Source organism: Bufo bufo, chromosome 5 (assembly GCF_905171765.1).
Source record: "Bufo bufo chromosome 5, aBufBuf1.1, whole genome shotgun sequence".
NCBI classification, from domain to species: domain Eukaryota; kingdom Metazoa; phylum Chordata; class Amphibia; order Anura; family Bufonidae; genus Bufo; species Bufo bufo.
The window spans coordinates 537,454,779-537,482,695 of NC_053393.1; the positions used below are offsets into that span (position 1 = coordinate 537,454,779).

Consider the following 27,917-nt stretch of genomic DNA (forward strand, 5'->3'; position numbering starts at 1 on the left):
GACAGATTGATCTTCTGCAGAAAGTATGGTGAATGGACTGCTGAGGACTGGGGCAAAGTCATATTCTCCGATGAAGCCTCTTTCCGATTGTTTGGGGCATCTGGAAAAAGGCTTGTCTGGAGAAGAAAAGGTGAGCGCTATCATCAGTCCTGTGTCATGCCAACAGTAAAGCATCCTGAGACCATTCATGTGTGGGGTTGCTTCTCATCCAAGGGAGTGGGCTCACTCACAATTTTGGCCAAAAATACAGCCATGAATAAAGAATGGCACCAAAACACCCTCCAAAAGCAACTTCTTCCAACAATCCAACAACAGTTTGGTGAAGAACAATGCATTTTCCAGCACGATGGAGCACCGTGCCATAAGGCAAAAGTGATAACTAAGTGGCTCGGGGACCAAAACGTTGACATTTTGGGTCCATGGCCTGGAAACTCCCCAGATCTTAATCCCATTGAGAATTTGTGGTCAATCCTGAAGAGGCGGGTGAACAAACAAAAACCCACTAATTCTGACAAACTCCAAGAAGTGATGATGAAAGAATGGGTTGTATCAGTCAGGAATTGGCCCAGAAGTTGATTGAGAGCATGCCCAGTCGGATTGCAGAGGTCCTGAAAAAGAAGGGCCAACACTGCAAATACTGACTCTTTGCATAAATGTCATGTAATTGTCGATAAAAGCCTTTGAAACGTATGAAGTGCATGTAATTATATTTCACTACATCACAGAAACAACTGAAACAAAGATCTAAAAGCAGTTTAGCAGCAAACTTTGTGAAAACTAATATTTGTGTCATTCTCAAAACTTTTGGCCACGACTGTACACAGTGACTGCACCAGCAGAATAGTGAGTGCAGCTCTGGAGTATAATGCAGGATGTAACTCAGGATCAGTACAGGATAAGTAATGTATGTACACAGTGACTGCACCAGCAGAATAGTGAGTGCAGCTCTGGAGTAAAATACAGGATGTAACTCAGGATCAGTACAGGATAAGTAATGTATGTACACAGTGACTGCACCAGCAGAATAGTGAGTGCAGCTCTGGAGTATAATACAGGATGTAACTCAGGATCAGTACAGGATAAGTAATGTAATGTATGTACACAGTGACTGCACCAGCAGAATAGTGAGTACAGCTCTGGAGTATAATACAGGATGTAACTCAGGATCAGTACAGGATAAGTAATGTATGTACACAGTGACTGCACCAGCAGAATAGTGAGTGCAGCTCTGGAGTAAAATACAGGATGTAACTCAGGATAAGTACAGTACAGGATAAGTAATGTAATGCATGTACACAGTGACTGCACCAGCAGAATAGTGAGTGTAGCTCTGGAGTATGATACAGGATGTAACTCAGGATCAGTACAGGATAAGTAATGTATGTACACAGTGACTGCACCAGCAGAATAGTGAGTGCAGCTCTGGAGTAAAATACAGGATGTAACTCAGGATCAGTACAGGATAAGTAATGTATGTACACAGTGACTGCACCAGCAGAATAGTGAGTGCAGCTCTGGAGTATAATACAGGATGTAACTCAGGATCAGTACAGGATAAGTAATGTAATGTATGTACACAGTGACTGCACCAGCAGAATAGTGAGTGCAGCTCTGGAGTATAATACAGGATGTAACTCAGGATCAGTACAGGATAAGTAATGTAATGTATGTACACAGTGACTGCACCAGCAGAATAGTGAGTGCAGCTCTGGGGTATAATACAGGATGTAACTCAGGATCAGTACAGGATAAGTAATGTAATGTATGTACACAGTGACTCCACTAGCAGAATAGTGAGTGCAGCTCTGGAGTATAATACAGGATGCAACTCAGGATCAGTACAGGATAAGTAATGTAATGTACACAGTGACTCCACCAGCAGAATAGTGAGTGCAGCTCTGGAGTATAATACAGGATGTAACTCAGGATCAGTACAGGATAAGTAATGTAATGTACACAGTGACTGCACCAGCAGAATAGTGAGTGCAGCTCTGGAGTATAATACAGGATGTAACTCAGGATCTGTACAGGATAAGTAATGTATGTACACAGTGACTGCACCAGCAGAATAGTGAGTGCAGCTCTGGAGTATAATACAGGATGTAACTCAGGATCAGTACAGGATAAGTAATGTAATGCATGTACACAGTGACTGCACCAGCAGAATAGTGAGTGCAGCTCTGGAGTATAATACAGGATGTAACTCAGGATCAGTACAGGATAAGTAATGTAATGTACACAGTGACTGCACCAGCAGAATAGTGAGTGCAGCTCTGGAGTATAATACAGGATGTAACTCAGGATCAGTACAGGATAAGTAATTTATGTACACAGTGACTGCACCAGCAGAACAGTGAGTGCAGCTCTGGAGTATAATACAGGATGTAACTCAGGATCAGTACAGGATAAGTAATGTAATGTATGTACACAGTGACTGCACCAGCAGAATAGTGAGTGCAGCTCTGGAGTATAATACAGGATGTAACTCAGGATCAGTACAGGAGAAGTAATGTAATGTATGTACACAGTGACTGCACCAGCAGAATAGTGAGTGCAGCTCTGGAGTATAATACAGGATGTAACTCAGGATCAGTACAGGATAAGTAATGTATGTACACAGTGACTGCACCAGTAGAATAGTGAGTGCAGCTCTGGAGTATGATACAGGATGTAACTCAGGATCAGTACAGGATAAGTAATTTATGTACACAGTGACTGCACCAGCAGAATAGTGAGTGCAGCTCTGGAGTATAATACAGGATGTAACTCAGGATCAGTACAGGATAAGTAATGTATGTACACAGTGACTGCACCAGCAGAATAGTGAGTGCAGCTCTGGAGTATAATACAGGATGTAACCCAGGATCAGTACAGGATAAGTAATGTAATGTATGTACACAGTGACTGCACCAGCAGAATAGTGAGTGCAGCTCTGGAGTATAATACAGGATGTAACTCAGGATCAGTACAGGATAAGTAATGTATGTACACAGTGACTGCACCAGAGGAGTGGCTCAATTTGTACATTTTATCTGGATATAAATTGTGAGATGATATAAGGTGACCATAGTTTTGAAGATATTACGGTTACATTAATTTTTTTTCTATCTTTTTTAGATTTGGCGTGTGGAAAGCAGTGGACGAGTCCCTGTAGATTCCAGCACATACGGACAGTTCTTTGGTGGAGACTGTTACATTATTCTCTACACTTACCCTAAAGGGCAGATCATCTATACCTGGTGAGCTGTCACATCTCACATCACACATTTATCGAGAAATCGATTCTTGTGTAATGCTTCAGTGGAAATGAGGAGTTGTTGACAGCGGATGATTGCAGCTAACAAAGAACAACAATAATAAAGAATGAAAAAAGAGAAAACAATATACACGTTTTTAAAATGTAAAGTTAACAATACTCTAGTGTTTAAGGGCTAAAATATCTGAGACATTAAAGGGTTAAGTTATACCAGCTCTACTTATCATTATTATGATTAATTAATCTGCTACTTGCCTGCAAGTGGTGTAAAGATGTTAAGATCTTCCTGCCGGCAGCGAAGAGGTTAGAGACCATAGTTCTGGTGGTCTAGCATAGGAGAGGGAGTTCATATTTTATTCCCCGCTGGCTGCGGCCCTCCAGCTGTTGCAAAACTACAACTACCAGCATGCCTGGACAGCCTACAGCAGAGCATAATGGGAGTTGTAGTTTTACAAGGGACATTTTCCATGGTGGTCTAGAGTATAATAGGGACATGTTCCCTGGTGGTCTAGAGTATAATAGGAACATGTTCTCTGGTGGTCTAGAGTATAATAGGAACATGTTCTCTGGTGGTCTAGAGTATAATAGGGACATGTTCCCTGGTGGTCTAGAGTATAATAGGGACATGTTCCCTGGTGGTCTAGAGTATAATAGGGACATGTTCCCTGGTGGTCTAGAGTATAATAGGGACATGTTCCCTGGTGGTCTAGAGTATAATAGGGACATGTTCCCTGGTGGTCTAGAGTATATTAGGGACATGTTCTCTGGTGGTCTAGAGTATAATAGGGACATGTTCCCTGGTGGTCTAAAGTATAATAGGGACATGTTCCCTGGTGGTCTTGGGTATATATGGGAATTAATATTTGTTTCCTAATGGTCTAGAGAACGAATGTGAAACATGTGGCTCCCCAGCTGTTTAAAAACTACAACTCCCAGCATTCCATGACAGCTGTAGGCTGTCCGGGCGTGATGGAAGTTAAAGTTTTGCAATGGCTGGAGAGCCACGATTTTGACATCCCTGGTCTAGAGTAAAATGCGGATATGTTCCCTGGCTGTATGTGGTAGATGTAGGAATTAATATTTTGTTATCAAATTGTCTAAACCAGGGATAGGCAACCTCCGGCGCCCCAGCTGTTGTGAAACTACAACTCCTAGCATACTTGCTCTGCTCATCTATGAACTCTCGACAGAAATGAATGGAGTATGCTGGGAATGGTAGTTTCACAACAGCCGGAGTTCCGAAAGATGCTGACCCGTGGTCTGGACTAAAATAGACGTTTGCTACCTGGTGATGAGGGGAACATGAGGTGGTTAATTTGCGTTCTCTGGTTGTTTAGGATACAATAAAGGGTTAATACCTGGTGGCCCAGTCTGCACAGCACATTCAGCTTTCTCCCCTGTGCTCATACAGAACAGTGCCAGACAGGGAGTTAGGGGAAGGTCAGCTATGATCAGTCTCATGGTTTTCTCAATGATCAGGCAGAGCGCCTTATGATCATTAAGGAAGCAATCAAGTGGGTCTGAGATCACCTCCATCCCCACTGCTGACTATAAGACACACCGCCCTGTGCATGCAGAAAACGATACAGAAAGGATATCGGTAACCCAAAAAATAAAAAAAGTTAGGGTGATTGGACCGCCATGTGGCCAAAAACCAGTGCCCGGAACCCATGAGCTGATTGGTATTGTGGGTAATCAAGCCATCCTAGAACCCAGCAGTATACATTGCCCTGGTGTCAGGAGGGTACATTTGACTCTATGGACTTTATGTTATTTCATGTATTTTTCATTGTTGCATTTCCAAAAAATGATGTAACGTTCGATATCTTGTGTTTATCCCTCCCAGGCAAGGAGCCAAGGCGACACGGGATGAGCTGACCACTTCGGCATTCCTGACGGTGCAGCTGGATCGTTCTCTGGGGGGCCAAGCAGTCCAGGTCTGTCAGTGTTACAATCATGCAGAGCTTGCTGCTACTCGACAGATCACTGGTGTATAGAGATGAGGATGCAGTAGAAAGCCCAAAAAAAAAAAAAAAAGCATTTACATACATATAAAGTTAAAGGATAACTGTCATATTTTCATAGAAAAATCTATTTTAGCATATGGTACTGCTGCAGCAGCATTATGCATAAAGCAATCTTTAGTTTCTTCACTTACCACTGTTTTCCTTGAGTTTTCCCCTTAGTTACGGCTGTTTTGAATCCTACATTATGAGGATGTTCTCAAGATGGCTCCTCTGCCAGTTCTCTGAGGCCAAAACTGCTTTCCCTCAGGTCACATACACACTTCCCGTAGCCAGCAGCTCCCTGCCAGCCAATCAGATTGGATTACTGAGAGACACGCCTCCTCACTCTGAAGCCTAATGCAGGCATGCAGTGTGAAGGACCGCCCCTCCGTCTTCCTAGCCAGAGACAGGTGAGCCATAGTGCCAGTCTTTTAAGGGAGCAGTGGAAAGGGACAGGAGACATTAATGAAAGCTGTTATTATCAGGTAATTACAGATCTTTTGGCAATCATTGACAGACTAACTCAGGTATACATGCCTATCTCTAATAAACTAGCAAATAAAATAAAAATATGACAGTTATCCTTTAAGGGGTCCACAGTGACTCCGCTTTTAAAATATGCAAGTTAAATGGTCACTTTTCAAACAGTTTTGCATAGATCAGAAGTATAGGCGCATATAAGAAACTTTGTAATATATCTTATCAGATAAAAATGCCTTGTTCTCAGGTTATCAGCTGCTTTCTCCCACCACCACCTTTTCTGAACTAACTTTCTCTCTGAAAGTTGTGATACATTTGTCTTGTTAAAGCTAAGACAGGCTGCCTGCTCACTGAAGAATGGGATTACATCATCCCATTGAAGTCTATGGAGAGGGAAGGGGAGGAGCAGAAAGCAGCAGAGTGAGACAGAGAGACGGACGCAACTCAGACAGGACTCTGCAGTTAATAGTGTTATATCTCAGCCCAAGTGCTTTATTCACATCTATACTGTTCAGTACTTCTCCGCAAGGTCTTACATGGAGCTTGCAGGCAATTCTGAGTAATTGAGGGAGAATTTAGGACTAGAATCTTCTGTCTCTCTGTGCACTGCATGGGTAAATATTATTCCAGCCAGTCTGTACCCAGCAGCTTAGAGGCAACTGAGAATAATAGATATAGCCTGCAGAGGAGAAAACTGCTAAAAACGCGCAGTTACAAGTCGTTAAATGGTGAGCTTATTCTGAAATGTAATCTGAAATGTGAAGAATGCTTCAAAGCTGAGATTTCCTGCTGAGAGAAGGGTAGAAAGAGCCGTTTTTTTCACAAACTGTTCACATGACTACTGGAGAGTAGACCACATATTGTCAGAGCTGGCTTTATAGGGAGGGAAAAAAGGAGAACATTCCTTAGTTTTCTCTAGCTCTTCCCGGACACTCTCAACAAGCCACGGGAGTTATAAAATATAAAGTGTAACTCTAACAATATATGACACATACAGTCCTGATCAAAAGTTTAAGACCACTTGAAAAATGGCAAACAATCCTATGTATCATGGCTGGATCTTAACAAGGTTCCAAGTAGAGCTTCAACATGCAACAAGAAGAAATGGGAGTGAGACAAAACATTTTTTGAGCATTCAATTAATTTAAAATAACGATTAAACTGAAACAGGCTGTTTTTCAGCTAATCCAAATTTTAGGAGCACATGCCTTTAAAAGGCCAAATCTGTGCAAAGATGTGGATTCATTGTCATTTTCTGTCAGGTAGTCACACGTTGTGATGGCAAAGGCAAAAAAACTCTCCCTTTTTGAACGTGGTCGGGTTGTTGAACTGCATAAGCAGGGTCTCTCACAGCGCGCCATCGCTGCTGAGGTGGGACGCAGTAAGACAGTCATTTGGAATTTCTTAAATGATCCTGAGGGTTATGGAACAAAAAAGTCAAGTGGAAGACCCAAAAAAAAATCATCAGCACTGAGCCGGAGGATCCAATTGGCTGTCCGTCAAGACACTGGACGATCCTCGACCCAAATTAAGGCCCTTACTGGTGCTGACTTCAGCCCCATAACCATCAGATGGCATCTGAGACTGAAGGGCTTCAAAAACAAAAAACATCTTCAAAGACCTCGTCTCCTTGAACGCCACAGAACTGCTCGTTTGGACTTTGCAAGAGAGCACCGAACATGGGACATTCAAAGGTGGAAGAAAGTTTTATTCTCTGATGAGAAAAAATGTAACCTTGATGGTCCTGATGGTTTCCAACGTTACTGGCATGACAAGCAGATCCCACCTGAGGTGTTTTCTACGCGCCACAGTGGAGGGGGCGCCATAATGGTCTGGGGGGCTTTTTCCTTCAGTGGAACAATGGAGCTTCAGGAGGTGCAGGGGCGTCAAACGACCGCTGGCTATGTCCAGATGTTGCAGAGAGCATTCCTCATGACTGAGGGCCCTCGTCTGTGTGGTAACGACTGAGTTTTTCAACAGGACAACGCTACAGTACACAATGCCCGCAGGACAAGGGACTTCTTCCAAGAGAATAACATCACTCTTTTGGCCCATCCTGCGTGTTCCCCAGATCTAAATCCAATTGAGAACCTTTGGGGATGGATGGCAAGGGAAGTTTACAAAAATGGACAACAGTTCCAGACAGTAGATGGCCTTCGTGCGGCCGTCTTCACCACTTGGAGAAATGTTCCCACTCACCTCATGGAAACGCTTGCATCAAGCATGCCGAAACAATAACGGCGGAGCTACTCATTACTGAGGTCATGTTTGGAAGTTGGATTTCTGTTTTGGGGGGGTTTAGTTTTTTTAAACTTTTGATCAGCTGAAAAACAGCCTGTTTCAGTTTATTCGTTGTTTTCATTAAATTAAATGCTCAAACAATGTTTTGTCTCACTCCCATTTCTTCTTGTTGCATGTTGAAGCTCCACTTGGAACCTTGTTAAGATCCAGCCATGCTAAATAAGATTGTTTGCCATTTTTCAAGTGGTCTTAAACTTTTGATCAGGACTGTATATGCAGCTTTTACTAATAATTACTACTAATGCTTAGGGCTCCATTTTCCTGCTTGCCGTGCTGACTAAAAGAAACCTGGAGTGTGCATGCTAATTGTCATAGGGAGAAGGAGATAAGCAGCCACCAGTCACATCCACTGCCGCTTATCTTTAAGTTGACCAAAAGGCAATAAGTTAAAATTCAACATGCCCAACAGAAGACATCAGGGGGAAGTGGAGCTACATATTAAATTGTCAGATTCTACCAACACCAGAGGCAACTGCCAAAAGTTATCAGATGTTTAGGTCCAGCGTAAGTTATCCACACAGTTAATGACACTACTAGTGCGGAGGATGCCCATACACCTTTTTTTTTACCCAAGAATTTTAAAAAACATTTATCTAGCCTACTGTGGCTGTACTGTAGCTTTACATGTAAATGGAGAATAAACTGGTGTTTAAAAGTGAATTTCATCTATACATTAGTGATGAGCGGCATAGGCAATATTCGAATTTGTGATATTTCGCGAATTTTGCGCTGAATATTCGCCATAAATTTGAAAATTCGAGAATTTGTGATGTCCAGTCATTGCTTACTTGATTGCGAAAATCGGCAATGTAATATATTTGCGATACATTTGCGATAAATTTGCTATTAGAATATTCAACACTAATTGCAAATATGAATATATAGCACTATATTCTAGTGGCGATATTCGCAATTGAAATTCGCAATTCGAATATTCGCGCTCAACATTACTATACATTAATGAAGTAATTCATTTTATGCATGCAGTACTCAGATACACCACTAGATGTCACACATTCTATTTAGGTTCCATTCAAACCACTTTGTGGCACATGCCAAATGTATACTGTCTGATATAGATACAGTCAGGTCCATAAATATTAGGACATCGACACAATTCTAATTAAATGAAATGAAACGAACAAGATGTGCTTTACCTGCAGACTGTCAGCTTTAATATGAGGGTATTTACATCCAAATCAGGTGAACGGTGCAGGAATTACAGCAGTTTGCATATGTGCCTCCCACTTGTTAAGGGACCAAAAGTAATGGGACAATCGGCTTCTCAGCTGTTCCATGGCCAGATGTGTGTTATTCCCTCATTATCCCAATTACAATGAGCAGATAAAAGGTCCAGAGTTCATTTCACGTCTGCTATTTGCATTTGGAATCAGTTGCTGTCAACTCTCAAGATGAGATCTAAAGAGCTGTCACTATCAGTGAAGCCATCATTAGGCTGAAAAAAACACAACAAACCCATCAGAGAGATAGCAAAAACATTAGGCGCGGCCAAAACAACTGTTTGGAACATTCTTAAAAAGAAGGAACGCACCGGTGAGCTCAGCAACACCAAAAGACCTGGAAGACCACGGAAAACAACTGTGGTGGATGACTGAAGAATTCTTTCCCTGGTGAAGAAAACCCCCTTCACAACAGTTGTCCAGATCAAGAACACTCTCCAGGAGGTAGGTGTATGTGTGTCAGGGTCAACAATCAAGAGAAGACTTCACCAGAGTGAATACAGAGGGTTCACCACAAGATGGAAACCATTGGTGAGCCTCAAAAACAGGAAGGCCAGATTAGAGTTTGCCAAACGACATCTAAAAAAGCCTTCACAGTTCTGGAACAACATCCTATGGACAGATGAGACCAAGATCAACTTGTACCAGAGTGATGGGAAGAGAAGAGTATGGAGAAGGAAAGGAACTGCTCATGATCCTAAGCATACCACCTCATCAGTGAAGCATGGTGGTGGTAGTGTCATGGCATGGGCATGTATGGCTGCCAATGGAACTGCTTCTCTTGTATTTATTGATGATGTGACTGCTGACAAAAGCCGCAGGATGAATTCTGAAGTGTTTCGGGCAATATTATCTGCTCATATTCAGCCAAATGCTTCAGAACTCATTGGACGGCGCTTCACAGTGCAGATGGACCATGACCCAAAGCATACTGCAAAAGCAACCAAAGAGGTTTTTAAGGGGAAGAAGTGGAATGTTCTGCAATGGCCAAGTCAATCACTGGACCTGAATCCGATTGAGCATGCATTTCACTTGCTGAAGACAAAACTGAAGGGAAAATGCCCCAAGAACAAGCAGGAACTGAAGACAGTTGCAGTAGAGGCCTGGCAGAGCATCACCAGGGATGAAACCCAGCGTCTGGTGATGTCTATGCGTTCCAGACTTCAGGCTGTAATTGACTGCAAAGGATTTGCAACCAAGTATTAAAAAGTGAAAGTTTGATTTCTGATTATTATTCTGTCCCATTACTTTTGGTTCCTTAACAAGTGGAAGGCACATATGCAAACTGTTGTAATTCCTGCACCGTTCACCTGATTTGGATGTAAATGCCCTCAAATTAAAGCTGACAGTCTGCAGGTAAAGCACATCTTGTTTGTTTAATTTTAAATCCATTGTGGTGGTGTATAGGGCCAAAAGTATTAGAATTGTGTCCATGTCCCAATATTTATGGACCTGACTGTATATATATATATACCGTATATGCCGGCGTATAAGACGACTGGGCGTATAAGACGACCCCCAACTTTTCCAGTTAAAATATAGGGTTTGGGGTATACTCGCAGTATAAGACTACCCCTCCAACGCTATTTACTTTGGCATTAAGATCTGCAGGTAATTGTTGTGCAATTTTCGTCTTTTGCCTCAGTACCATATTATGCCTTTCCAAGAATCTAGTACACCAGGATACAGTGGCCTTAAATCTGTTGCTGTGATCTGGGTTATTTTTTGGCCGACTGAAGTGCAAACAAACGTATTTTATTTCGTGTCACTACATAACCGTTTTGGCGATGCTCATTCAACATGTCTGCTACATGTTTTTCGAGTTCTGGCCAATGTGGGGTGCCTCTTCTTAATGCACACTTACCCCTTGGCATACTCTTTAATGCTTTTTCATTTGCTTTCCAGTCCCGAACCATCTTTTCTGTTACTCCATATTGTCTTGCAGCAGCGCAGTTATTATGTTCCCTGGTATAGTTTACAACTTTAAGTTTGAAACTGTCTTCATATTTCTTTCTTCTTGCTGGTAGAGCCATGATGGGGTCTTGACTGTTAGCCATTTGTATACTGTACTGTATGTACAGATACTGATGCTGTACTGCATTCACCACCACATGTATCTGCTCCCCAGATAGACTCTGTTTTTTCACCACAGATAAGATGCAAACCAAACTTCATTAGAGATCCGCCGTTCCAACATTAGAATTGGCTGAAGTGCAGATGCTCCTGCTTCCCCCTGCCTTCCCTCAGAATCGCCAATCCAAACCAGTATACAACAACCAGCCAATCACGGCAAGCGATGTACCGGTATTTTCTGTGCACACTGCATACAAATCCTGCTTGGATTGGGTGGGTCAGCTCTCCCTGCCTGGCCAGCCCTCCTTGTCTTCAAGACGGTTTGAGCGGTAGTACGCAATGTGATCCTGCCGGCATGAGAAAACCACTGAGAGCAGGAAGAGGGGGCTGCTTCAGGAGCGGCTGGCCGGGATGCAGCGCACGGTGGCTCAGCTAGAGGGCGCCTGTCCCTGAAGCTGGAGAAGGACAGCTTCTCCAGTCCGGCTGGGAAGTAAGTTTCAGCACGCCATATACCGGCATATAAGACAACACCCGTCGTATAAGACGACCCCCGACTTTTAAAGAGATTTTCATGTGTTAAAAAGTAGTCTTATACGCAGGAATATACAGTATATATATATACAGTGGCGGAAATAATTATTTGACCCCTCACTGATTTTGTAAGTTTGTCCAATGACAAAGAAATGAAAAGTCTCAGAACAGTATCATTTCAATGGTAGGTTTATTGTAACAGATAGCACATCAAAAGGAAAATCGAAAAAATAACTTTAAATAAAAGATAGCAACTGATTTGCATTTCATTGAGTGAAATAAGTATTTGAACCCTCTAACAAAAAAAGACTTAATACTTGGTGGAAAAACCCTTGTTTGCAAGCACAGAGGTCAAACGTTTCTTGTAATTGATGACCAAGTTTGCGCACATTTTAGGAGGAATGTTGGTCCACTCCTCTTTGCAGATCATCTCTAAATCCCTAAGGTTTCGAGGCTGTCTCTGTGCAACTCTGAGCTTGAGCTCCCTCCATAGGTTTTCGATTGGATTAAGGTCCGGAGACTGACTAGGCCACTCCATGACCTTAATGTGCTTCTTCTTGAGCCACTCCTTTGTTGCCTTTGCTGTATGTTTTGGGTCATTGTCGTGCTGGAACACCCATCCACGACCCATTTTCAGTTTCCTGGCAGAGGGAAGGAGGTTGTCGCTCAGGATTTCACGATACATGGCTCCGTCCATTTTCCCGTTTATGCGAATAAGTTGTCCTGTGCCCTTAGCAGAAAAACACCCCCAAAGCAAAATGTTTCCACCCCCATGCTTGACGGTGGGGACGGTGTTTTGGGGGTCATAGGCAGCATTTTTCTTCCTCCAAACACAGCGAGTTGAGTTAATGCCAAAGAGCTCTATTTTGGTCTCATCAGACCACAGCACCTTCTCCCAGTCACTCTCTGAATCATTCAGGTGTTCATTGGCAAACTTCAGACGGGCCTGCACATGTGCCTTCCTGAGCAGGGGGACCTTGCGAGCCCTGCAGGATTTTAATCCATTGCGGTGTAATGTGTTTCCAATGGTTTTCTTGGTGACTGTGGTCCCTGCTAATTTGAGGTCATTAACTAACTCCTCCCGTGTAGTTCTAGGATGCTTTTTCACCTTTCTCAGAACCATTGACACCCCACGAGGTGAGATCTTGCGTGGAGCCCCAGAGCGAGGTCGATTGATGGTCATTTTGTGCTCCTTCCATTTTCGAACAATCGCACCAACAGTTGTCACCTTCTCTCCCAGCTTCTTGCTAATGGTTTTGTAGCCCATTCCAGCCTTGTGCAGGTCTACAATTTTGTCTCTGACATCCTTGGACAGCTCTTTGGTCTTTCCCATGTTGGAGAGTTTGGAGTCTGCTTGATTGATTGATTCTGTGGACAGGTGTCTTTTATACAGGTGACTAGTTAAGACAGGTGTCCTTAATGAGGGTGACTAATTGAGTAGAAGTGTCTAACCACTCTGTGGGAGCCAGAACTCTTAATGGTTGGTAGGGGTTCAAATACTTATTTCACTCAATGAAATGCAAATCAGTTGCTATCTTTTATTTAAAGTTATTTTTTCGATTTTCCTTTTGATGTGCTATCTGCCACTGTTACAATAAACCTACCATTGAAATGATACTGTTCTGAGACTTTTCATTTCTTTGTCATTGGACAAACTTACAAAATCAGTGAGGGGTCAAATAATTATTTCCGCCACTGTATATGTGGTCGAGGCTACGGAGGAAGAGGAACCTGGACTGTGACAAGTGGCGCAGACTAGCCTGTCCTGACTATTGATTACTGACCTGAACTGGATGGCTGGAGGAGTGCCCTTAGCCATGAACGAGGGTAGGCCTATAAGGGGGCAAAAAGTAAGCCATGTAGGGTAGAAAATAATTTTATTAATGCGTGCAAGCAAGTCATAAAACCAAACTACAGAAAGCTTCGGATATTTCCGCGTGAGGATTCGGAATGTGCAGAGTATAACACGAAGAATGCCAGCGACCCATTTTTCGAATAATGTTGCTGGGTACATTGTGCTTAGACGCCGCGGATGCGCCCCCGATGCGGAAAGAATGCCCTGAAATAGTTTTGGGGTTAAGACCTAAACCGGCCGTAAGCATGCAGATTTGCGAGATGAACTGGGATGAGGTGATGGACCTGACCTTGAACGGAAGCAATGGGCTGTCCGGGACTGAGTCACCCAAGACCGTCAACAACTTCTGGAAAACTTGGACGGGGTACCATTCGTTGGAAGTCTGGAAGTACCTAATTTCTACCGGCGGCCCGACTTGGGATGTTTTGGAAGAAAAAAGATACAGTATAAAATGGTCGTTACACCAGACTAAGTGACCCCTAGATAAACCTTGGCAGAAGCGCTGGTGAATTCTCCTGGCCTCAAAAACCTGTAAAAACCAAGATACATGGCCGCTTTGAAGACTGTGCTGGAAAGGAGCGCAAAAGGATTTCCATCTAGGGAGGTGGATAATTTCCTGAAAAGCTATCCTGATACTGGCTGTGTATTTGTGATGGTCCCCCTGCTACTCTTCTGTATGCCCCTGAGGGTGGCGCTTATAGCCTGGGACATGAAGACCAACCTGCTGTCTGGATCTTCTACCATGAGAAAATGCTGGACCCCGGCTAGATACAATTTACTCGTGTTTTAGGACAGTTTGAGGTCGGTGTGGCAGTAGGCCATAAAAGCCATGATGTACGTGATCTTGTCGGTATTATCTCTTGGGTAAAGGAGTGTGAATCGGTTAAAAACGTTCCAGCCGGTTTTATCATTTCTAGCCGTGTTGACAGACAGAGACTTTTGCACGAGGGACTTGGCTGAAGAAATGTAACATTTTAATCCATGATCAAGGTTAGGAAAGCTGGAGGGGATAATCCCACTCGTTCCGTCTCAGACATTGCCTGGAAAAAATGATGAAAATGGAAACGCGATAAAGCATCTGCCGCAACATTTTGTGTGCCCTGAATGTGCCTGCATGATACATGGAAATTATGGCACAGGGAAAGCCAGAATAGCCTGCGGACAAAAGACATGATGAAAAGTGACTTTGGTCGACCCTTGGTGATGATGTTTACTACCGCCTGATTGTCAGTAACGAAAACTACAGAGGAATTGACCCATTGCCTGCCACATACCTCTGCGGCCGCAACGATTGGGTAGATTTCTAGCAATGGAGAAGACTTCAAAGAATCTTTGACTAACTGGACCTCTGGGGGCCAAGAACCTGTGAACCACTGATTACCACAAATTGCCACGAAAACCCCGGAGGAGGCGAGATCTGAAAATACCGTGGCCGATGTGGGACCCCCATGAGGAACAAATAGGGAGACTCCATTCCAACTGGAGAGGAACGTGTCAAATCAGCTATTGCTTGGGCTTCTAAACATATGGGGCTGTCTTGCTCGGGAGCTGAGGGAAGTAATTGCAATAACCTGGACGTGAAAGCACTGCCTTGGGGCATGACTCTGGTAGCGAAATTTAGCATGCCTAGCAAAGATTGTAATTCTACTTTTGTGAAAACTCTGGAACGTACTGATTTGGAGATGACTTCCTTAATTTTTGAGAGCTTCTCTTCTGGTAGCCTGGCTTCCATTTTAATGGTATCCAAGACTATACCTAGTAAAGTGATTACCGTCGAGTGGCCTTCTATTTTTGAAGGTGCAACCGGGACATTGAGAAGATTTGGAGCAGGGACTTGAGTTTGCTAGGCCTGCAGTCTGGTTTTTCTATCAACAGGAAATCATCTAGATAATGGATGACCAGCGGACAATCAGAATGGTTAACCAGGATCCAATGCAGAGCCTGCGCAAATTGGTTGAAAAGCAAAGGGCTGCTTTTGGACCCGAAGGTCAAGCGGTTTGCAAAATAGTAAAAATCTTGCCACTTGATGCCTTAAAACTTCCAAAGCTAAGGTCGGACAGGCAGCAGCTTGAAAGCGTCCGCGATGTCTGCTTTGGCTAACCAAGCCCCTCTACCGACCTGAAGGATGAGCTGGATAGCCTCGTTGACTGAAGAATATTCTATGAAGAATTTTTCTAAAGGAATTAGGGAATTGAGACTAGGAATGCTGGAACTATGAGGTGCGGAGAGGTCGTAAATCAAACGTTTTTTATTTGACTTTTTTTTTGTAACTACACCAATGGGGTTGACCCTCCAATAATCAAAGGGGACGGAGGAAAACGGCCCGATAAGAAACCCCTTATCTAATTCTGACTGAATTATGGCCCCTACTGAGTCTGGATCGCCGGCAGCTGACAGGAGGTTGGGTCCCTCCCAAGTGGACTGGGGAAGGGCGACTAAACCCATGTGGAACCCTTCAGTGAACCTAGATATCAGGAACTGGACAAACTGCGGATCATGGTGGTGTTGAAGTGCTGCTAACAGGTCCACGTTAACCCCGACTAGTCATGTGGTTCTGGATGATCTTTGGGGCAAGCTGTTAAGGGGTATGCTCTGAAACAAATGGAGCATACATGAAGGGCTCTATATTTGTTTTAATTGCAGACTAAAAGATTGAAGTTGTTGCACACTTGTCTATTACCCAGAAAGACTATAGCGCGGCCCATTTTGTCTGTGGATGAAGCAGGTCTTTGCTAAAAACTGGGGACCCTAGGGAGAAATCTGCCCTGAGAGACGGGAGGAACTGAGTTAGGGCACCAATCTGAAGAGTGGAGGATAGACTGGCATGAGGCACATGCTGGGGCCTTGAGGCCCGCAAAATGTCGACAAAACAGCTCCATGTCTATGGAAGCCCAGTTGACATACTGGAACTGATCGAGGGGGGCAGCAGCCTTAGCAGAGAACGAGCGGTGATAGTCATAAAAAACGTGCCCACCGTACTTGAGTCCCAGATCTGTGACCCTGTACAGATAGGTGTCCAATTCCTCTCGCCTCTCAGGTTGGGCTGAACAGATAATGTCCCGGTATAAGCTAAATGCCAACACGAATTCTGGGATGGACAGTTTTTTGTTGAGACGGGCGTCCCTGGCTTTGAGGACGATAGAAACGTCGCCGCAAGCGATGGTCTTGTCTATTGTGTTGTGCGTGGCTATGAGGATGGAAGCTAGGTTAACGTCTTTACCCCACAGGATATCTTTTTTTATGTTGTCAGGAACAAAATGTGACGGGGCTACCTCAGGCGTGCTTGGGACCCTACCTGGGAAATGTGAAGTAGAGGCAATTGGGACGGGAGGGGCAGAAGAAGTGGATGCCAGTTCCCTGGATTCTACCGTAATCAGCCTAGCCTGCATATTCGAAACTGAGGTGGAAATGTTATTGATCATGGAATACAGTTGTTCGTGCTAATGACAGTTGGATAGTGGACATGGATACTTGCTCCACCGGAGGGGCTGTTGGCTCAGACATCAAAAGTCTATATAACTTCCGGGCGGAAGCTGGATAATGGATCCCTCTTTTGTTAAGTTCCGTGATCAGCTTGGGTACTGTCCAACTTCTTAGAGACATGATGCTGGCATGCCTGGAAGTGGAAGATTCAGTGACCGATGAGGCTTCTTCAATATTTGATATGTGCGACATACTGCGGCTGTGGGATAAAAATGACGAGAATTAACACCCGGACTGAAGGCCCTGGAGTGTAGGAGAGAGACCCGAGACCGTGAAGTAATGCTGATGAAACTATTGTGTGATGCTTATTGCTTACCTTTTGAGGAACCTTGGGAAAAACAACAAAGGGGAGGAAAGTGAACTGACTGGAAGGGGTGAACTATGACCAAATGTGTACACCCATGTGAAGGAGTCTGTGGATGGTACCTGAAGAACGGACTAGGAAAAAACGAAGATGAGAAACCACCTGGGATCAGACCTAGAAAATGTACAGGGGAATGAAGATTCATTTGCATGAGCCTGGAATGACAGGCTGGCAGCCCGGATGAACATGGACTGAATAACGTACCAGACAACGGAAATGAATTGGAAGCGTAAAACTGGATGACGTGACCGGTATAGAATAACAATAACATAAACCTGAAAAACATAACAAGCAGCAAACGTTACATGATTTATGAACATAACTTGAAAACAGGAGCCTGACTGAGGTGACAGGCAACGGAAACTAATAACAACGTGAGCATCAATAACATAACAGGCAACAGAAATGATGAATTTATAAACGTAAGCCTGGATAACGTGTCAGGCATAGACCTTATGAACTAAAAACGTAAGCCTGGATAACGTGTCAGGCATGGACTTTATGAATTAAAAACGTAAGCCTGGATAACGTGTCAGGCATAGACCTTATGAATTAAAAACGTAAGCCTGGATAACGTGTCAGGCATGGACTTTATGAATTAAAAACGTAAGCCTGGATAACGTGTCAGGCATGGACCTTATAAATTAAAAACCTAAGCCTGAACGTGACAGGCAACATAAATAAAATAAAACGTGAGCGTAATAACGTACCAGGCAACAGAAATGATGGATTATGAGCGCACACTTGAACAACGTGACAGGCAACATGAATAAATTTAGTGTAAGAATACGACTTAATATGCAACAGAATTAATTACGTCATGAATGTGAAAAACGTCACCAGCAACAGATAATAACAGGTTTAATAAAAGTCAATATTGAAACTACAAATTGGATAAAATGATACTGCCAGAACTGGAATGGACTACCGTTTAAAATTGGTTGCGTGATTCAAGGCCATAGAGGATAATAGGAGCCAAAAGCCCCCGTGCCTAAAATGTGGAGTCTTTTTTTTTTTTTCATTATAATGGGCCATATTGAGAGCCATGACCGGCTTTTGGCTTGTTTGTTAAATGCACAGGTATGGAACAGTAGTGCTGGTATGAGTGGAGCAGGAAAAACTTGTAAAGGACCGTGCCGGGTTGCCGTGAGATATGCTGCATTTAAACATTGGGGCAGAGGGACTGAGGGAGCATGTATAGTAGGGCAGAAAGCTGAGCAGACCATGTGACCGCATGAGGAGCGGCGGAGCAGAGACTGTGCGAGATCGGGAGGAAAGCGCACAGCAGGGAAGCTGGCGGTGCGGCCGGGAGTACGAGTAAGAAGTGAAGGGGGGGAGGAAGAAAGTAGGGTGACTAGTGTGAGCTGAGGGAACATTGCCTGACCGCAAGCCCGGCCGGCGAATGAGGCAGAGGGGCGGTAGTGATGAGAGCGGGATGTACCTGGTATGGAACTTTGGCCTCCTTAAGGGCACCTCGGCCCGTACGAACTTACGGTTTTGTGAGCGCCCTCCGGCGTGGCTATGGCTAACGAGCGCTTGCTTGACCAAGGATGAAAACACCCCCCCCCCAGCACTGCGAGACGTGTGTGCAGCTGGGGAGAGAGTGCCGCCGAATTTAAAGGCCCTTCGCCCCTCTGACAAATACAGGCTGACAAGTCAGCCTTAGCTACTTGTGGTCGAGGCTACGGAGGAAGAGGAACCTGGACTGTGACAAGTGGCGGAGACTCGCCTGTCCTGACTATCGATTACTGACCTGAACTGGATGGCTGGTGGAGTGCCCTTAGCCATGAACGACGGTAGGCCTATAAGGGGGAAAAAACAAGCCATGTAGGGTAGAAAAGAATTTTATTAATGCGTGCAAGCAAGTCATAAAACCACGTCAAGTCAGCCTTAACTACCTATATATATATATATTTTTTTTTTTTTTTTCTTTGCATCACACGTCTGATGAAGGGTGCACAGCAGCAGAAAATTGCTGTAAAATTGTGGTTGGAAAGTGAGATTTTGTCATGATGTTGTTTTGCAGACGTTATCAGTAACTGCTCAGTATGTGGTCACCGCTGACAGTTTTTACCATGAAGTTGGATTTAACAACTGAAGCACACAATATATCACATTTTTATTGCATTTTTTTAAAGCAACTGTTCAATCATCATCACCTCAAAAATGCTGTCAGTACCTACTGAGGATAACTGTCTGCTATTTATTGGTGATTGCTCCGTGGCTGCTTTTTAGATTAGCTTCATTAAGGCAAAGCTGTGATCAGCGACTACAGCTCAACTGAAATGCCTACGGGGATACTCAGGTAGTCTGAGACACACCTCCCCTCTTATCATTGGTTCAGGCTGCTGCTCCGCCCCTCTTCTGATTGGCTGCTGCATATACACACAAGCCTATCACATGGTGACTTCCAGTACAGCAATGGTAGGGTGATTATAAAGTGCAGAATAAAAAAATAAAAATAAAAAAAATAAAGAATATTATCAGTTTATTACTGCTTTAAACTATTTCTCTGGGAGTGTCCTCAGGACAGATCATCAACATCTGATCCGTGGGGTCCGACTCCTGGCTCCCCCGCCAATCAGCTGGCTCTCGCGTGAGCGCTGCAGCCTTTTCCTAGGCCATTGATGTCCCGTTCATCAGTCACATGACCTATGTGCAGCTCAATCCTATTCAAATGAATGGACCTGGGCTTCAATAGCGAGCACAGACACTATACACTGCACGGCGCTGTTTTAAATTCAAATTCTTTTAAATTAATTGTATTTTTCTTTATTTTTTTCCTATTTTCAGTTTTTTTTACATTTGATATTTATGTTTTATTTTATATTTTAGCTGTTTTTTAAATACAAAGACAATTTTATTGTATTTTTAATTTAATATATACGGTATTTATATACTGTATATTTCTTTTTTTGATATGCAAATTTTTTTTTTCACTTTGGGACTTTTTACAAAACAGATTCTTACTTTTGTTTGTGCATTTGCGTTCTTTACTTGTGTCTTTATTTTACAAAAATTTTTTTTTTTTTATTGTATTAACCCCTTACATCGCCTGTCATTTTTTTTCCCATCTTTGTCTTCCATGAGCCCTAACTTATTTAATTTTCTAAATAGCCACGTTTTTTATTTTAATTTTTAATGCAGGTGGGTTAAGTTATATTTTATACTGGTACCATAGAGTGTAGAGAAACTTGTAAAAGAAAAAATGTGGGGTGGAATGGAAAAAAAATATTTTACATTTACAAAATACAATGGATGTCACTGTGGGGTTAATATTTTTGATCTACATACTCCTTGTGCTCATATTCTTCACATATATGATGGATGTCTCTAAAAGGGTTAATATTTTTGTTCCATTTATTTTTTATGATGGTGTGAGGATTCCCTCCGCTTTGCGATGCGCTCAGCCCCGTGTCCCCCTTCATATCAGTATTCTGCAGTGGTGTCGCAGTCCACTTATGAAATTGTAGGTTACCTCTCCTTGTGCCTCTCTCATTGTTAAGAAATTGGCTGGATAGAGGAAAGCTGCGAGGTCATAAAACAGTAGGACGGAGGGGTTATTATTTTTTACCATGGTTACTAAGACCTGTAAAGAAACCGTCCTGCGATCCCTTTGTGCTGCGGCTGAATGTGCCTCCTTGACATTGTGCCGTCTTCTCTTGCATGATTTGCGCGCTGCCTTCTTTCTCATAAACTAGGACACCGCTACTGTCGTGCAAACTTCCATCTACAGATTATATAAAAATAGATTGAAATGGCATAAAACGCACGATCAGGGGCCACCGAGGCTGCAGCTATAACATCTAACTGATTGGGGAGTGGAGCTTACGGTAAAATATCTTGGGCAATGACGTTTGGCAAATAACCTGCTATGCTTTAGGTTTAATTATGGGATTTAACGCTCTTTGTTGCAGGTAATTATATTTTATTCTTAAAGGGCTTATCCCATGATTATTGTTAAAAAATTAAAATCTGCCATCATACAGTACCTCAAATGGATCCAGAGATCTCGCCATTCATTGTTCCAGCTACTCTGCTAGATTTATATCAAGCTGGCAGCTCAGGAGGCGTGTCCTCTCTGCTGCAGCTCTCTCCCTATCACAGCTCAGGAGGCGTGTCCTCTCTGCTGCAGCTCTCTCCCTATCACAGCTCAGGAGGCGTGTCCTCTCTGCTGCAGCTCTCTCCCTATCACAGCTCAGGAGGCATGTCCTCTTTGCTGCAGCTCTCTCCCTATCACAGCTCAGGAGGCGTGTCCTCTCTGCTGCAGCTCTCTCCCTATCACAGCTCAGGAGGGGTATACTCTCTGCTGCAGCTCTCTCCCTATCACAGCTCAGGAGGCGTGTCCTCTCTGCTGCAGCTCTCTCCCTATCACAGCTCAGGAGGGGTGTACTCTCTGCTGCAGCTCTCTCCCTATCACAGCTCAGGAGGCGTGTCCTCTCTGCTGCAGCTCTCTCCCTATCACAGCTCAGGAGGGGTATACTCTCTGCTGCAGCTCTCTCCCTATCACAGCTCAGGAGGCATGTCCTCTCTACTGCAGCTCTCTCCCTATCACAGCTCAGGAGGCGTGTCCTCTCTGCTGCAGCTCTCTCCCTATCACAGCTCAGGAGGCATGTCCTCTCTGCTGCAGCTCTCTCCCTGTCACAGCTCAGGAGGCGTGTCCTCTCTGCTGCAGCTCTCTCCCTATCACAGCTCAGGAGGGGTATACTCTCTGCTGCAGCTCTCTCCCTATCACAGCTCAGGAGGCGTGTCCTCTCTGCTGCAGCTCTCTCCCTATCACAGCTCAGGAGGCATGTCCTCTCTACTGCAGCTCTCTCCCTATCACAGCTCAGGAGGCGTGTCCTCTCTGCTGCAGCTCTCTCCCTATCACAGCTCAGGAGGCATGTCCTCTCTGCTGCAGCTCTCTCCCTGTCACAGCTCAGGAGGCGTGTCCTCTCTGCTGCAGCTCTCTCCCTATCACAGCTCAGGAGGGGTATACTCTCTGCTGCAGCTCTCTCCCTATCACAGCTCAGGAGGGGTATACTCTCTGCTGCAGCTCTCTCCCTATCACAGCTCAGGAGGCATGTCCTCTCTACTGCAGCTCTCTCCCTATCACAGCTCAGGAGGCGTGTCCTCTCTGCTGCAGCTCTCTCCCTATCACAGCTCAGGAGGCATGTCCTCTCTGCTGCAGCTCTCTCCCTGTCACAGCTCAGGAGGCGTGTCCTCTCTGCTGCAGCTCTCTCCCTATCACAGCTCAGGAGGGGTATACTCTCTGCTGCAGCTCTCTCCCTATCACAGCTCAGGAGGCGTGTCCTCTCTGCTGCAGCTCTCTCCCTATCACAGCTCAGGAGGGGTATACTCTCTGCTGCAGCTCTCTCCCTATCACAGCTCAGGAGGTGTATCCTCTCTACTGCAGCTCTCTCCCTATCACAGCTCAGGAGGCGTGTCCTCTCTGCTGCAGCTCTCTCCCTATCACAGCTCAGGAGGTGTATCCTCTCTACTGCAGCTCTCTCCCTATCACATCTCAGGAGGTGTGTCCTCTCTGCTGCAGCTCTCTCCCTATCACAGCTCAGGAGGTGTGTCCTCTATGCTGCAGCTCTCTCCCTATCACAGCTCAGGAGGTGTGTCCTCTCTGCTGCAGCTCTCTCCCTATCACATCTCAGGAGGCAGTTGAAGGATGGGACCGAGCATGTGCATCCACCTCAACAAAGTGGACAGCAAGTGGCGCTATATAGGTACATTTTATTGAATAACTCGGTGACTATAGTAATTTTTTATTTACATGCAATTACAAAAGTTTCCAGGTGCCGGTTTGAAAACTGCTGAATATTTTTCATGGTACATTCCCTATAACCCCCAAAAAGTGACCCCATTCTGGAAACTACACCCCTCAAGAAATCTTTCAAGATGTGTAGTGAGAACTGTGTCCTCAAAGGTGATTCATTGAATTGGCCCAAATATTTCACTTTCACAAGGGGTAACGCAGCGGGCGGTTTCCAGACGCCTGGTGTATCCCTTACCCTTTAAGAGGTTTTTATGATATATGTCCCTCTGATAAAGCAAGTTGTCATGATGCCAGTTGTATTGAAGGAACGAGGACACGGAGTTCCCTTTAAGTATAGTGGTGTTGGTACCCAGATGTAGGATTGCCAGAGTGGTGTAGGGTGACCTACAATCTCCCTGAAGGTGTTGTATGCACGTGTAACGGTGCTCCTACCCGGATATTCTTGGATCCCAGACGTGGTCGCCCGAAGCAGTGCAAAGGGGGTGATTAACTTGGATGATGAAGGAATAATTGAGTCCAGACTTAGTTCCAATGCAGCTTTACTTTGCATTAAACGGTAATCCAAACAGTTTACAAACTTAGTCTTGGTTTCCAGCAAGCTTCGGCATGAAGTTCTGGCAGGAAAACACATTCGGCTCTGCTACATCTGAACTATTTCAGCTCTGCTATGTTGGCTGGCTTAAATAGGAACTTTTCCTTTGGCTTTCTGTTGTAAGCTGCAACTTAGCTGTCTGTAGTCTGACTCTCACGGTAATCCTAGGAAAACTTCTTCCTGGCTTCAAGCTTCTTTAGCTTGGCTTTAGGCAATGCAAGCCCAGAAGGGGACATGCAACCATTTAGAACTAACAGGCAAGACCTGTCCGGCAGGGACGAGGCCTGCTTCCTTCCCCAGAAGGGGATAAGCTGCAACTCAACTTCTCCCCAAGGGGTAGGCTGGAACTGACTCCTAACTAAACTAAACTCCTCCCTCTCTAGAGAGGGGAATAGAATGGAAGAAGGGTTCCACTCTATCTAATACAGCTCTGCCAGAAATGCCGCCATCTTGTGGTAAACCAGGTAATTACATGAACATAAACAGTTTCATAGGAATAAATATGCACATTATTTTGAGATGGCATAAAATACATTCTGATGACATAAATTAGCACATTATAGACAGTAGAAAGGTGCAAAGAGGGGTAATGGCACTGTGGGCAATTATAGTAACAGGACAAAATGCGCCCCCTAATTGATTGCCTATTTTCTTCTGATTACAACAATACCCCATATGTGCTTGTATACTGCTATATGGACGTACCACAGGGGTCATAAAGAAAAAAGCACCAAATGGCTTCTGGAAGGCAGATTTCACCGGAATAATTGACAAGTGCCATCTTGCCATTGAACACAGCCTTCGGGCTGGGTGTATGTCAATTTATTGTGTGTTCCCAGCATTTGTGGTTGTGTTCATTACCACGTTTAAGTAAAATTCTGTTTTGGCAAAAAGCTGGTGGTGGCGTTGTTTTTCTCGTTCGTGACTTGGCTGTATCCTGGGGATACACAGTTTACGCTCGCCCTCAGCTAAGATGGCTGCCTGCTGATTAGTGCAATTAACCATGACGTACTATTACGTCAAGATGCGGGAACGCACTGACTTCCATGACGTAATAGTACGTCATGTGTCGGGAAGGGGTTAAGAAAGGTTCCATATTGGAGACACACCCTTCCTTGTCTGTGTAGACAGTGCAGCAGGGCGGGTGTCCTTTACGGCAGCTGCAATAAATGGGTGTTAATGGACAGAGAAATGTCCTACGAAGTGATGGACCACAGCCCCAACCTTTGAGACCAGGTAGAGACAGAAGAGCTGCATACAGAGCCGTATCTGTCTGTATTGTGCTATTATACCAGACCTCCAGCAGTCATTTATAAAAAGAAACTACTGATCACTGAGGGAGGTGGCAGAAGGGACAGTCTCCCTAAGCTTCGGTAATTACACATCACCTGTTCAAATGAATAATCGTCCATGGAATGAGCCCTGGTCTATACCAACCCTCTAAGATGCCCGTGCACCCTAAAATGGCATATGGACAGGGGTTATCTTCATGAGACAGCCCCTTTGAGTTCCCTGCTATATAATGGTGAGATGACTCTGTTAACTCTGTCACAGTCTACACTGCAAAGCTTACAAATGTTTATAGTGTATGCCCAAATAAATAAAAGTTTTAGCAAACTTTGTTTATATGTAAAAATAATTGAAACTTTATTTTTCGACGATACATCTGCACAGCGCCTGGTGATATTGTCTGGAGGATGGCAGTAGCGATGTGACAACCTCAGTTCTAAGCTACAACCGATCTCATTTTTATCTTCGCTTCTCCCACTCGGCATATCCGTGGTTTCCCATTGCAATACATCATATCCTGGATAGATACGTACAGCAGTACACAGCGATGCTGCCTGCCGGGCTGTTAATACCGTTCTTGCATTTTCTTCTTTCAGGTCCGAGTCACGCAGGGAAAGGAACCTTCTCACTTACTGAGCTTGTTCAAAGAAAAACCTCTTATTATATACAAAGACGGAACATCCAGGAAGGGGGGTCAGGCACCTCCCAGCCCCGTGAGACTCTTCCAGATCCGCAGAAATTTGTCTTTCATCACTCGCATAGTGGAGGTAACAGAAACAGATGCATCATGGGAAAAGGTTACAATCGTATCACACCGATTGGGAGGGGGGGGGGGTCCAAACTGATGAACTAGAATCTGAAAGATTTCAACAAGAACTAAGCTCATTCACTCCCTTCTTCCTCTTACCTCTCTGTGTCCTCCCCATCTCCTCCATTCTTTCTTTATTCTTCCATTTTCTTCACCTTTGCTGCCAGTTTCCTTTCTTTTCTTTCCCCTTCACTTCTTCTTCCCTTTCCTTCTCCCCCTCTTCCTCAAGTATATTCCTCTCCTTTCTGCTCTTCCATTTGTTTAACTTTTTTCCTTCCCTTCCCCTTTACTCACATTACTTCCATTAATTTGTATCCCTTCTACCCTCCCCATTAAAGGGTTGTCTGAATAATAAAGAATCTTGGACAACCCCTAAAATGTCTTAAAATAAAAAACCCTCATATACTCGGTCCGTACTCCAGACACTCATCAGGTACTCCTGCAGCAGCTTGTTTATGAACAGCACAGACACTGTGCCCTACCCCCATATTTCCTTCTATTTCTTCTCTTCTCCCCTTACATCTTTATTCTCAACTTTCTTCCTCATGTGTCTTTAGCATCTTCTTCTCCTTTTCCCCCACCCCTCATCCCTCCTTTGCATCACCCCTTCCGTTGGATTCCCTTTCTCTAACATACACTTTAGCTTCCCGTACCAATTTCTCACTCTTCCTATTCCTTACATCCCCTTCTCTCTTACTTCTCAACGTTCCTTTTTATTTCCTTACACTTCCTCCTCTCTTCCTTTTTACTCTTCTCCTTCCTTACATTGTCTCCTTGCTTACTTCCTGTCCTTCTCTTTCTTATTCTTACATACACTTCCTGATCACTTCTCATCCTTCCTTTTTGAATTCTTATATCCCTTCTAATTTCCTTGTCATGCTTCCCTTCTTGCCCTTACATCCTCCTAATGTCTGATCCTTCCCTTTCATTTCTTTTGCTCTTCTCCGACTTTCTTACATCCCTTTCTGTCTACTTCACATACCACCGTTCCAGTCTTGCTTACCTCACATTCCTCCTTGTTCTTGCCTTTCCCTCCCACTCAGAACTTAACCTTCCATCCTTTCTTTTCCTTCATCCACTCCTGTTTACTTCACAACCTTCCATTTTCTCATCCTTACATCCTCTCCCAACTCCCACATCACCCTTTCCTTTTTAAAACATCCATTTCTCCCTACTTCACCTCATTCCTTCCGTCTAGTCTGCCGTACTTCACATCCTTCCTTTCCTTGTTCTTACATCCCCTTCTCACCCATATCTCCTCTTTCCCTTTCTACACTTCCCATTCTTCCCTACCACCCACTTTCTCTTACTTTCCCTTTCTTATACTTACATCCCCATCTCACCATTCTTTTTTTTTACATCCTTTTCACCTACTTCCCATCCTTCCCCTCAATCAACTTCCCTTTACCTTACATGCTTCCTTTTCTTGTACTTCTCTTCTCCTTTACATTGTATCCTTCCTTTTCTTATAAATTTTTGCATCTAATATAACACGAGAGTTAATGGTAATTGAAAATACACAGTTAAGTCACATTATCATGGCCACCAGTTGATATCCAGAGTAAACCGCCAGGTGCAGCACGGACAGCAGCTAGATGGAGTGACTCCATAAGGTTCTGGTAGGTTGTCACGGGTATCTGGAGCCATGCTGACTGCAGTGCATCCCACAGCTGCTGAAGGGGCGTGTGGGGGGGAGATCCATAGAGCAAACACAACCATCTAGATGGTCCTACAGATGCTTAGAAATCTAGGTCATGCTCTTCCAACCAATTCTAGTAACATTTCTAGCCGAAGATCCCAACCGCCCCAGGGAAGAAAATCAGCATGTAGGGGTGTACGTGATCTGCCTGGATGGATTCATACCCAGATCAGT

General features: G+C 44.2%; 1 protein-coding gene across 1 annotated transcript in view; it reads left to right on the plus strand.

Moving 5' to 3' along the window:
- Positions 1–27,917, plus strand: part of SCIN (scinderin) — a 147,809-nt gene that overhangs the window by 96,988 nt on the left and 22,904 nt on the right. The window contains exons 10-12 of the mRNA XM_040434063.1: positions 3,118–3,239; positions 5,103–5,193; positions 25,833–26,003. Coding sequence (XP_040289997.1) covers positions 3,118–3,239; positions 5,103–5,193; positions 25,833–26,003 — 384 coding nt within the window. The remainder of the gene's footprint in view (positions 1–3,117; positions 3,240–5,102; positions 5,194–25,832; positions 26,004–27,917) is intronic.